The sequence below is a fragment of the Procambarus clarkii genome, chromosome 20, assembly GCF_040958095.1.
Source record: "Procambarus clarkii isolate CNS0578487 chromosome 20, FALCON_Pclarkii_2.0, whole genome shotgun sequence".
Lineage (NCBI taxonomy): Eukaryota > Metazoa > Arthropoda > Malacostraca > Decapoda > Cambaridae > Procambarus > Procambarus clarkii.
Window position 1 is genome coordinate 30,465,757 of NC_091169.1, and position 13,057 is coordinate 30,478,813.

At 47.5% G+C, this 13,057-nt stretch overlaps 1 protein-coding gene across 1 annotated transcript in view; it reads left to right on the forward strand.

Moving 5' to 3' along the window:
- LOC138366794 (collagen alpha-1(I) chain-like) overlaps positions 1–3,408 on the forward strand; it is a 7,380-nt gene extending 3,972 nt beyond the window's left edge. Inside the window, exons 5-6 of the mRNA XM_069328077.1 lie at positions 516–714; positions 3,297–3,408. Of these exons, the coding sequence (XP_069184178.1) occupies positions 516–714; positions 3,297–3,408 (311 nt within the window). The remainder of the gene's footprint in view (positions 1–515; positions 715–3,296) is intronic.
- The last annotated feature ends 9,649 nt before the right edge of the window (positions 3,409–13,057 follow it).

Genomic DNA, 13,057 nt, shown 5'->3' on the forward strand with positions numbered 1-13,057 from the left:
GGGTACCTGGGTACAGGGGTACCTGGGTACAAGGGTACGTGGGTACAGGGGTACCTGGGTACAGGGGTACCTGAGTACAGGTGTACTTGGGTACAGGGGTACCTAGGAACAGGGGTACCTGGGTACAGGGGTACCTGAGTACAGGTGTACCTGGGTACTGGGGTACCTGGGTACAGGGGTACCTGGGTACAGGGGTACCTGGGTACAGGGGTACCTGGGTACAGGGGTACCTGGGTACAGGGTTACGTGGGTACAGGGGTACCTGGGTACAGGGTTACGTGGGTACAAGGGTACCTAGGAACAGGGGTACCTGGGTACAGGTGTACCTGGGTACAGGGGTACCTGGGTACTGGGGTACCTGGGTACAAGGGTACCTGGGTACAGGGGTACCTGGGTACAGGGGTACCTGAGTACAGGGGTGCCCCAGGACACAGTTCCTGCAACCCTGCTTTTTCACATTCTCATACGAGATGTAGACATAAACATTAGCCACATCTTCCTTTCATCCCATGCAGATGATTCAAACTACCGCATGAAAATTTCTTCTGTTGAAGACGCTGAAAAACCTAAAGACGATATTAATAATAAAGTCTTTGATTGGGCAACGGACAATAACATGATTAACGGCGATAAGTTCCAGGTACTTAGATATGGTGGAAATGATGAACTCCAAGGAAATACAGGGTACAAGACTATTGGACCCACTCATAGCAGGCAAACAGCATGTAAATAATATGGGAATTATGGTATCTTGACGACCTGACATTTAGCAAACATAACTAAGCAATTAAAGCAAAATGCTAAGCATCTGCAGTTGTTGTGGTGGAGCTGGCAGGAGTAAGTGTATTTGAGGTGGTAGTTGTTGGGTAGAGCTTGCAGGTGTTGTGGTAGAGCTGGCAGGTGTTGTGGTAGAGCTGGCAGGTGTTGTGGTAGAGCTGGCAAGTGTTGTGGTAGAGCTGGCAGTTGTTGGGTAGAGCTGGCAGGTGTTGTGGTAGAGCTGGCAGGTGTTGTGGTAGAGCTGGCAGGTGTTGTGGTAGAGCTGGCAAGTGTTGTGGTAGAGCTGGCAGTTGTTGGGTAGAGCTGGCAGGTGTTGTGGTAGAGCTGGCAGGTGTTGTGGTAGAGCTGGCAGTTGTTGGGTAGAGCTGGCAGTTGTTGTGGTAGAGCTGGCAGTTGTTGTGGTAGAGCTGGCAGTTGTTGGGTAGAGCTGGCAGTTGTTGGGTAGAGCTGGCAGTTGTTGGGTAGAGCTGGCAGTTGTTGGGTAGAGCTGGCAGTTGTTGGGTAGAGCTGGCAGGTGTTGTGGTAGAGCTGGCAGTTGTTGAGTAGAGCTGGAAGTTGTTGGGTAGAGCTGGCAGGTGTTGTGGTAGAGCTGGCAGGTGTTGTGGTAGAGCTGGCAGTTGTTGGGTAGAGCTGGCAGTTGTTGTGGTAGAGCTGGCAGGTGTTGTGGTAGAGCTGGCAGTTGTTGGGTAGAGCTGGAAGTTGTTGGGTAGAGCTGGCAGTTGTTGGGTAGAGCTGGCAGTTGTTGGGTAGAGCTGGCAGTTGTTGAGTAGAGCTGGCAGTTGTTGAGTAGAGCTTGCAGTTGTTGGGTAGAGCTGGCAGTTGTTGGGTAGAGCTGGCAGGTGTTGTGGTAGAGCTGGCAGTTGTTGAGTAGAGCTGGAAGTTGTTGAGTAGAGCTGGCAGTTGTTGAGTAGAGCTGGCAGTTGTTGGGTAGAGCTGGCAGTTGTTGGGTAGAGCTGGCAGGTGTTGTGGTAGAGCTGGCAGGTGTTGTGGTAGAGCTGGCAGTTGTTGGGTAGAGCAACTAATAGCAAGTGTAGTAGATCTGGCAGTTGTTAGATGTAGAGCTTGCAGGTGTTGTGACAGAGCTTGCAGGTGTTGTGACAGAGCTTGCAGGTGTTGTTGTGGTAGAGGTGGCAGGAGCGACAACAACATCGACCATGAGGTACATGAACCCATCATCAACACTAACTTCCCACACCATAAGGAAAGTCCCACAGTGAAGTGAACACTCCACCCCGTCTGTGGCTGAGTGCTCCGTCACCCACTATGTGTACTCACCCCGTCTGTGGCTGAGTGCTCCGTCACCCACTATGTGTACTCACCCCGTCTGTGGCTGAGTGCTCCGTCACCCACTATGTGTACTCACCCCGTCTGTGGCTGAGTGCTCCGTCACCCACTATGTGTACTCACCCCGTCTGTGGCTGAGTGCTCCGTCACCCACTATGTGTACTCACCCCCCCTGTGGCTGAGTGCTCCGTCACCCACTATGTGTACTCACCCCCCCTGTGGCTGAGTGCTCCGTCACCCACTATGTGTACTCAACCCCCCTGTGGCTGAGTGCTCCGTCACCCACTATGTGTACTCACCCCCCCTGTGGCTGAGTGCTCCGTCACCCACTATGTGTACTCAACCCCCCTGTGGCTGAGTGCTCCGTCACCTACTATGTGTACTCAACCCCCCTGTGGCTGAGTGCTCCGTCACCCACTATGTGTACTCACCCCCCCTGTGGCTGAGTGCTCCGTCACCCACTATGTGTACTCACCCCCCCTGTGGCTGAGTGCTCCGTCACCCACTATGTGTACTCACCCCGTCTGTGGCTGAGTGCTCCGTCACCCACTATGTGTACTCACCCCGTCTGTGGCTGAGTGCTCCGTCACCCATTATATGTACTCACCCCGTCTATGGCTGAGTGCTCCGTCACCCACTATGTGTACTCACCCCCCCTGTGGCTGAGTGCTCCGTCACCCACTATGTGTACTCAACCCCCCTGTGGCTGAGTGCTCCGTCACCCACTATGTGTTGTGACGGAAGCACATCTCTCATCCTCTGTACGCACGACGGAAGGAAATACAGATACGCCACCTAGCATATCTGTGGTAGAATATGCTAACAGATTTTCTACCACTGACTGTGGTAGAAAATATACCAAACAAAAATATATAAAATATAGAGTGAATATACTTCATATTGGTAGACCACTAGAGGTTTACCACTTTCAAGGTGACTCTTGGTAACTAGAGGACGTTTATAGCGAGGCTCCAATCCTTGAACATAAGTCCAATTAGCTTGGACAAATACCCGAGCATTTAGGTTTGTGTTGCCAAAACCTTCAAACCTTGCCATATTTGCTTCACTTCTCAATTGCCAAAGTTTGCAAGCGCCTCTCTCGTGCATATGGCGACCAACCCGAGCTAACTTTAGAACGTGATCAGCTGGTTTTAACGATTTCTTGTTCACACCTTCAGCAATATCTTGGCACGACTACCACTTTATTATCATTATCAGCGTTGAATGTATTGCAGAATTGCAACTAAAAATGTTAAAAGTGATAATGATGAAAAATATGATGAATTTATACAATTATGGAAGAGGCATTCTAAGATAGCAGGCAGGAGGAGGAGGAAGGCAGTATAGGCTTGCTTATATCTCAGTGTAGGCTGGCCAAGGTCACTATGTAGGCTGGCCAAGGTCACTATGTAGGCTGGCCAAGGTCACGATGTAGGCTGGCCAAGGTCATGATGTAGGCTGGCCAAGGTCACTGTGTAGGCTGGCCAAGGTCACTATGTAGGCTGGCCAAGGTCACGATGTAGGCTGGCCAAGGTCACTATGTAGGCTGGTCAAGGTCACGATGTAGGCTGGCCAAGGTCACTATGTAGGCTGGCCAAGGTCACGATGTAGGCTGGCCAAGGTCACTATGTAGGCTGGCCAAGGTCACGATGTAGGCTGGCCAAGGTCACGATGTAGGCTGGCCAAGGTCACTATGTAGGCTGGCTAAGGTCACAGTGTATGCCTGGCAAGGTCACGATGAAGGCTGGCCAAGGTCACGATGTAGGCTGGCCAAGGTCACTATGTAGGCTGGCTAAGGTCACAGTGTATGCCTGGCAAGGTCACGATGTAGGCTGGCCAAGGTCACTATGTAGGCTGGCCAAGGTCACTATGTAGGCTGGCTAAGGTCACTATGTAGGCTGGCCAAGGTCACGATGTAGGCTGGCCAAGGTCACTATGTAGGCTGGCCAAGGTCACAGTGAAGGCTGGTTAAAGTTTTCACAGAGAATGGCCAAGTTCACAGCGTAGGCGGTCCTATTTTGCTTCCTGTGCATTTCTTGTTATTGTAAGTTGTAAATATAAATTTTACTAGTCGATTTTTCCATTTCCTGTACCGACCAAGCCTGAAAAACTTTTCTGTTTTGCGTTCTTCTGCTTCTGCATGCAACTCTATCAGTATACCTTTCACAGCTGGTTGGTGATCATTTTCAGCAGCTAGTTTGTGGTCCTTTTTGCTTCCGGCGAAGTGGCTGCCTGCATCGTTGCATCCCGCACTGTTGTCTTGGCCTCTGTGTCTCTCTTCATTATGTCCTCAAATGTCCATCCCGAGGAAGCTGACCTCATTTATTAACCCTTCACCTCTCTTTTTTTTTTTTTTTGTAATGGATCTCTTATTTCCTCTTTGGCTGACCTTAACTCTGGCTGGAGCTTAGTTATTGCTTCCTTCATGCTGGCTGTGTCTTCCCCTGACCTTAGTTATGACATAAAATGGTTTGTAGTGACAATATTAATTGTCTCCCCCCCCCCACACCGCCATCAATATGCATCACGGTAATTAATCCACCTCTCCATTCTCCTTCGAAAGTGAGAGTGATTGAGAGACGGAGGGAGGAAGGAAGGAAGGAAGGAAGGAAGGAAGGAAGGAAGGAAGGAAGGAAGGAAGGAAGGAAGGAAGGAAGAAAGGAAGAAAGGAAGAAAGGAAGAAGGAAGAAGGAAGGAAGGAAGAAAGGAAGAAGGAAGAAAGGAAGAAAGGAAGAAAGGAAGAAAGGAAGGAAGGAAGAAAGGAAGAAAGGAAGAAAGGAAGAAAGGAAGAAGGAAGGAAGGAAGGAAGGAAGGAAGGAAGGAAGGAAGAAAGGAAGAAGGAAGAAGGAAGGAAGGAAGAAAGGAAGAAAGGAAGGAAGGAAGGAAGGAAGAAAGGAAGAAAGGAAGAAAGGAAGAAAGGAAGAAAGGAAGAAAGGAAGAAAGGAAGAAAGGAAGGAAGGAAGGAAGGAAGGAAGGGAAGAAGGAAGGGTGGAGAGAAGAGGAAGTGAGCTGTGACAGGGTTGTGGAAGGTTGTAGTGAGGATGGTGTAGGATGATGATAAGGGTGTTGTGAGGCGGTAGAGAAGCAGCCAACACGTAGTGTGCCACACCAGCAGCTGCTGCCTCCTTGGCACGGGAGTATACAACAACCTTCACCCCAACGTGTGTATCTCTGGCTCGCCACCTCCCCAAGCTGTGCGGGGGTGGGGCGCTGGTAGGCCCCAGGGGAGGTGGCCAGCCGTCAGGAAAAGTTGCATTGTGGGGAAAACAGTGGAGGTTATGTGAGTAGGGAATGTTGAGGGGAAGGGGGTGACGCGGGGGGAGGTGGTTATGAATAGGTGGGGGAGGCAATAGGGTAAGCTAGCTGTAGGGAGGGTAATGGGTGAGTATTTACCTATAAGTGACTATGGGGGAGTGAAGTCTAGTCTCTTATGCCCCGCCTATACTGGCTTTAGTGTACCTGTTGCGTTGCAGTGAGTAGGTAGGTAGGAGAGGAGTGGGTAGGCAGGTAGGTAGGTAGGTGGTGGGTAGGTGGGTGGAGGGAAGTGGGTAGGTGGGTGTAAGGTAGGTACTGCTTGAGGAGAGGGGAGGAATGTGCTTGTGGGTGGTGGGTGTAAGGGAGGTACTGCTTGAGGAGAGGGGAGGAATGTGCTTGTGGGTGGTGGGTGTAAGGGAGGTACTGCTTGAGGAGAGGGGAGGAATGTGCTTGTGGGTGGTGGGTCGGGTTGGAAGTATTTTGGGGTGTTGTTAAGGTGTAGTGTGGGTGGTGGGGTGTAGCAGAGTGTTGGAGGGGGAGGGTAATGTGTTGTTAGGTGTTGCAGGGGTGGGAGATAGGGTGTAGCATGGGTAGGTGACAGGCTGTAGCATGGGTAGGTGACAGGGTGTAGCATGGGTTGGTGACAGGGTGTAGCATGGGTAGGTGACAGGGTGTAGCATGGGTAGGTGACAGGCTGTAGCATGGGTAGGTGACAGGCTGTAGCATGGGTAGGTGACAGGCTGTAGCATGGGTAGGTGACAGGTTGTAGCATGGGTAGGTGACAGGCTGTAGCATGGGTAGGTGACAGGCTGTAGCATGGGTAGGTGACAGGTTGTAGCATGGGTAGGTGACAGGCTGTAGCATGGGTAGGTGACAGGCTGTAGCATGGGTAGGTGACAGGTTGTAGCATGGGTAGGTGACAGGGTGTAGCATGGGTAGGTGACAGGCTGTAGCATGGGTAGGTGACAGGCTGTAGCAGGGGTAGGTGACAGGCTGTAGCATGGGTAGGTGACAGGCTGTAGCATGGGTAGGTGACAGGGTGTTGTAGGGGTGTGCGGAAGTTTGTAGTTAGGGATTGCAGGGGTGGGGGCAGGGACGTGCAGGGGTGGGTGATGGGGTGTTACAAGGGACGACGGTAGTTTTCAGCTGGATGTGGCAGGGTGTTGTAGGGGTGGACGGCAAGGTGGCCCGAGGTTGCTGCAGGGTACGTGCTCAACATGGTCGGGTCGGGATGGACAGTAATGAAACGAAGTACAACGAGGATCTGCACCATGGGAACCCTCTGCAATCTCCAGGTGTCTCTGGTACCAACTGGACCTTAAAAAACTTAACAAAATTCACGGCAATATTTATACCAAACATGATGTACAAAATGTAAAAAAAAAATGGTTTTATGAGGCAATTATGTGTTGATATGACCACCAGATTGGCCTGAGGACGGCTTGGCCACCCGCCCATTGACTTCAACACGGCCCAACATTGCCGGATCCTGGTCGGCATCAATCACAAGCGTGCAACACTGGCACCGTGCCATAGGAACGTCTGTAAACGTTCTGGCGACTCTCAGACCGCCGTGTCCTTTGAAACGTTCACAAAACAACATTTAAAAACATTTTGTCCACAAAAATTGTCAAAATAATTCTACGTATGATACTTTAGCCATAATAGGCCATAATGTGTGCTTGTGACGTCATCAACACCAGGGACCTGAGTCACTAAGCACCGCTCATTGCCTCAAGTCAGTTGCAATCACGTGTCTGGAACGTGTTTACACTGTTAGTGATGAATACTGATACCTGCTACATAGTAAAACATGTGATACATTCTGGTGAGAGAGAGAGAGAGAGAGAGAGAGAGAGAGAGAGAGAGAGAGAGAGAGAGAGAGAGAGAGAGAGAGGTAAATATGTAGGTGGAGAAAGAGAGAGGAGAGGAAAGGGCACGTGTTACATGTTTCGTTCTATGAATATGATAATAAACTTCACTACTGTATGTGTGTGGGAGTGGAACCCGAGCTGTTTACAAGACATCGACGCGCATATTTCAACACGATGGACTATTATGCGTTACGGTACGGACAAGTAACAGGAGGCTCCACCGTGACCACCTCGCTAACTTCACTAACTCTGAAAATTGTGTTGAAGTCTTGTACTTTGATTACACGACCCAATTACCCTTAACACTTAGCTATAAATACGTAGAAATAAGGTCATGGGGGTCATACACCTCACTATCTTGACAAGGTAGAATATTGCTCGCATCTCCTTGAACTATGAAGCTAACACATATGTTGGGTAGAGCTCGACACATGTTGGGTAGAGGTCGTAACATGTTGGGTAGAGCTCGACACATGTTGGATAGAGCTCGACACATGTTGGGTAGAGGTCGTAACATGTTGGGTAGAGCTCGACACATGTTGGGTAAAGCTCGAAACATGTTGGGTAGAGGTTGACACATGTCGAATTATATGCTGCGCGAACGCCGACACATATGTTGGGAGAACGTCAATATTTATGTTGGGTGGTAACCCAACTTACTCTTACCAACATATATTTTGGTATGAGGTCTAAATACATATATTGCGGTTAGGTCAACACATGTTGGATGAAGGTCGACACATGTTGGATGAAGGTCGACACATATGTTGGGTGAAGATCGACCACTCCTTGCACTATAATATGCTAATATTTTCTGTTTAAAAACATTTGTAATTTTATGTTTGAGAGTATTGTTAATTTACGTAGCTGTACAATGTTGTTCCGTTGTACAAAATGTTGTACAATTACTGTACAATGGCTGTGGGACACCTTACAGTGTGAGGGACGGTACAAGGTGTCCCTGGCTGTGGGACACCTTACAACGGTCCCGACCAAACACACACCGAAACTACGACGTTGGTACAACGTTCGAACAAGTTCTAACACTTCCTAACCAGTTATAAAAATCAATATAATAAGTTGTAACACCGTTCTAATACGACATACATCTTGGCTTAATACGTTAAGCCAAGATGTAACAACTTTATTACAAGTTGTAACAAGCGGAAAATAGAGACAGTTACAATTTGTGTTTCCAGGGTTGTACGCTAAAAAACACACGAGGAAGTGTAATTTTCTGTGAATCGTAGCTAGTCTGTTCTTCAAGCACTTGGAAACGTCTTGAACGACTGACAGCAAGGACCTCATTATTGCCATTTTAAATAATATTCTTTCAGCACAGAATAATGGGTTTACAATGTATTTTGTGTGGGTACCATTTTACACACATTTAACCCATGATGACACAGTCATTGCAGCCAAATTAGCATGCAACAAGGATGAAGTTGAACTAGACCAAGGTACCCCCCTCCCCCCCCATCTCAGCTGTTAATTCTATACTGTTCCAAACCTTCAGGTCTGATAGTGACATCAGAGATTCTCCAAAGCCTGGAAGCATTGGTATAAGAAGTTAAGATTTGTTTAGATCTGATGGCAGCATATGCGGGGAACACAAAGCGTCTTACAGACGGCAATATTATCAGGTTAGACTATCTTTATCTATGCAGGTGGCTACAAGCGAGGAACCTCCCAGTCCTGTGCACTCCACGTGAAAACTACGTGAACAGGAACTGAGACATTGTCTCGCACACGCGCCACGAGTGAATGTCCAGTCATTAAACTGGAGCTTTGGAGTTACCACGAGGACGTCGTTATAATCTCAAGTCGAGCCTGGCCTCGGGCCGGGCTTGGGGAGTAGAAGAACTCCCAGAACCCCATCAAGCAGGTATCAACCAACCAGGTATCAAAAGTTTGCCAGTGCTGGGACCTGGTCACATGACCCTGTGCGGATAAACGTCCTGCGAGATGGAGGGTCTTGAGCGTCTCTTAGTCAGGTTTTGACACACTATGGGACGACCCTTCACACAGTCTAGGAGTGCTGCATAACTGCACATGACAGAAGACTGGGCAGTGTAACAGACAGCACTGACAGCTCAGTATCTACAGACACTACAACAGTCCCCTATAGAGAGGGAGACAGACTAGAAGGACAGACGAATTATATGTGAAGGGCGTTTGCAGACATAGACATTCTGTAAATAAAAAGGGACTAGAATGCAGCTACCATCATCCCTGGAAATGTTTAAATATGGTTAGGAAAGGAAAGTGTCGATTTGGATTAACATGTAGGTTTCTCCATCCTGACATGTGCAAAACCTCACTTGAGGATCAGAAAATACTATGACCTCAGCTGCCCAGACTTTCACGTGACAGGCACGGAACGCTACATACACAGTTGTAAGCAAGATAATGGATTTGGAGGGAACTCAAATAATTTTTCATATAAAGACGAAAAAGCTTTCAAAATGGGGAACATAGAGAATGCGTGGAATTGGGGAGTAGAACTCCCAAAACGCCATCAAGCAGGTATCAAGCAGATAAATATAAATAAATTAATTAAAAATCGTAACTCGTCATGGTGATAGATAAGACAACTATGCAACAAGGATGATATTAATACAGGCTTAGGTAATTTATCTATAGTTATCAGAACTGTAATGCACGAAATAAATTGACAATCTTGAAGCCTGAAAGTACCACGATTACAATTTATAATTTATTTATATATGATATCTGTGTATAGGTTAACATCTCTGTATTTGGGCGCTCTTCATGCACAACCACTTGAACTGGGCGGTGGAGCGACATTCTTGCGTCTTGCAGGTCTGCGTTCAATCCCCGACCGTCCAAGTGATTGGGCACCATTCCTTCTCCCCCATGCTATCTCAAAACTCATATCTTCATCTATTTCTAGTGCTATAAAGTCGTAATGACTTGGCGCTCTCTCCTGTTTGACGCGTCTTTTGCGCTCCTTTTACTCTCGTAAAAATGTTACAAAAGGGTTATAAATCGTCCTCTTGGATGTATTAGTTGTTGATGTTGCATGCAAAGCTTCCTTTTGGATGTATTAGTAGTGATTGTACCACCTTCACTCTTGAGTTTGGGTACATACGCCTCAAGCAGAAGATGGATGGGCCAGTGTATTCCCTTATTACTTACTCAGTGAATTCATCTTGATTGTGCCTTTATATCTTAAAAAAAAAAAAAATAGTTACACCTGCTTCCTGAGACGGTCTTCAGCAACCTTTAACTGTTTACCCATTACTAAGTGAGGTGAGACATGCTTTGTTGTCCTGGACGATGTGTTTTCCCCGCTTATTGATAACGGCACCATTACCGCCCTGCCAGACACACGAATAAACCCCTGACTTACTCCTGTTGTCAGTCATGCCGTCTTGGAAGTCGACTTGTCTTGCCGACAGTGTGTTATCAATCGAGGTTCGATACCATTTGCGGAAAAAAATAAAAAATTTCCTTCCTTTTACTATATCTTGAGGTTATCTTGAGATGATTTCGGGGCTTTAGTGTCCCCGCGGCCCGGTCCTCGACCAGGCCTCCACCCCCAGGAAGCAGCCCGTGACAGCTGACTAACTCCCAGGTACCTATTTTTACTGCTAGGTAACAGGGGCATTCAGGGTGAAAGAAACTTTGCCCATTTGTTTCTGCCTCGTGCGGGAATCGAACCCGCGCCACAGAATTACGAGTCCTGCGCGCTATCCACCAGGCTACGAGACCCCTCTCTCGAGTCTATTAACATAGACTTAACGAGGGAGAGAGGGGGGATTTTCTTTTCGCTAAATAAATAGGTAATGGGTATTGGTCGACGTAGCGAGGTCAGTGTCCGTGGGGAAGGTCTAGGTCCGCTTAGCCAAGGGCAAGGTTGCCCACGGGGACCCCGGCCCATCCAGTTACTGCACGGACTCTGCGGGTCTTAACTTCACCCAGCTACCTCAGTCTAAACAGACTGCTGCTCATTTGTAACTGCTCAGGTTGTAATGACATCAACACGAGTCTAGTCGGTATTGATGTTTCAATGTGCTAGGTTTTGATGCCTCAGTGTTCACGTGTTGATACTTTAATGTGCAATGTATTGATGATTCAGTGTGCCCCTTATTGGTGTTTCAATGTGCTACATATTGATGATTCCGAGTGCTCCGTATTGATGGCTTAATGTACGACGTAATGATGCCTCAGTGTACCACGTATGGACGCCTCAGTGTACCACGTATGGACGCCTCAGTGTACCACGTATGGACGCCTCAGTGTACCACGTATGGACGCCTCAGTGTACCACGTATGGACTCCTCAGTGTACCACGTATGGACGCCTCAGTGTACCACGTATGGACACCTCAGTGTACCACGTATGGACACCTCAGTGTACCACGTATTGACCGTTAAGTCTACCATAGAGAGGATGGTAGCATGTGAGGTGTCGAGGTAAGGAGAAGTTGTACACAATGGAGAGACAGGGAGAGACAGGGAGAGACAGGGAGAGAGGAGCCCGACGCTGGTAAACACCAGCGTCGCCATGGCAACCACCTTTACAAATCATGGGAAAAGTTTAATGTTATTGTGGCGAGCTTATAGATGCTACCGGGGGTAATAATGTGTTATAACACCTGTCTTGTGTGCTGTATGTGTGTGTGTGTGTGTTTCTCTCTCTCTCTCTCTCTCTCTCTCTCTCTCTCTCTCTCTCTCTCTCTCTCTCTCTCTCTCTCTCTCTCTCTCTCTCTCTCTCTCTCTCTCTCTCTCTCTCTCTCTCTCTCTCTCTCTCTCTCTCTCTCTCTCTCTCTCTCTCTCTCTCTCTCTCTCTCTCTCTCTCTCCCTCTCTCTCTCTCTCTCTCTCTCTCTCTCTCTCTCTCTCTCTCTCTCTCTCTCTCTCTCTCTCTCTCTCTCTCTCTCTCCCTCTCTCTCTCTCTCTCTCTCTCTCTCTCTCTCTCTCTCTCTCTCTCTCTCTCTCTCTCTCTCTCTCTCTCTCTCTCTCTCTCTCCCTCTCTCTCTCTCTCTCTCTCTCTCTCTCTCTCTCTCTCTCTCTCTCTCTCTCTCTCTCTCTCTCTCTCTCTCTCTCTCTCTCTCTCTCTCTCCCTCTCATATGAAATCCAGACATAAAAAAAAGATAAAGATAAAAGATAGGTTGTAAAAGATATTAAAATAACAGAAAATCAAGGTTGTTTTAGCACAATATGGGGGGGGGGGGTTGGCACCATAGTTCCCACTAAACCCTGGGACCCGAGTACCACCGGGTACCCCCAGTGATACCCCGTGGTACTCGGAGGATCGGTAAATTTAGCTCCTTTATCGCGTCTATGTATGCCGTATATATATTCTCAGTATTCCCTCTACTTCAGCAACGTCTCCTGCTCTGAAGGGGGAAGAGAGTACTGAGTAGTACTCAAGACGAGAGAGCACAAGTGATCTGAATAGTACAACCATTGTGATTAAATCTGTATTAGAAGTCTCTCACACGCCATCCTATCATTTTCCTGGCTGACACTATATTTGTTTGTTTATGCTCCCTAAACGTTAGGTCATGAAAAAATCATTATTACCAGAACCTTTATATGTTTCTTTCCTACTATGAGTAGAGATGATTGTGTCTTGTTTTGTATCTCGTTTAAGGTTTTATTTTTTTAATTTATCATTGTTCAAATCATGTTAGTTTCCGTTACCCGATCGGGAATTGTATTAATATCAACTTGCAGTTCTTTGGCTGTCACATCAGGGAAGGCAAAGTATGGCGCATATATATATATATATATATATATATATATATATATATATATATATATATATATATATATATATATATATATATATATATATATATATATTGTCACGCTGAGAACAGTACCGACCTACAGCCAA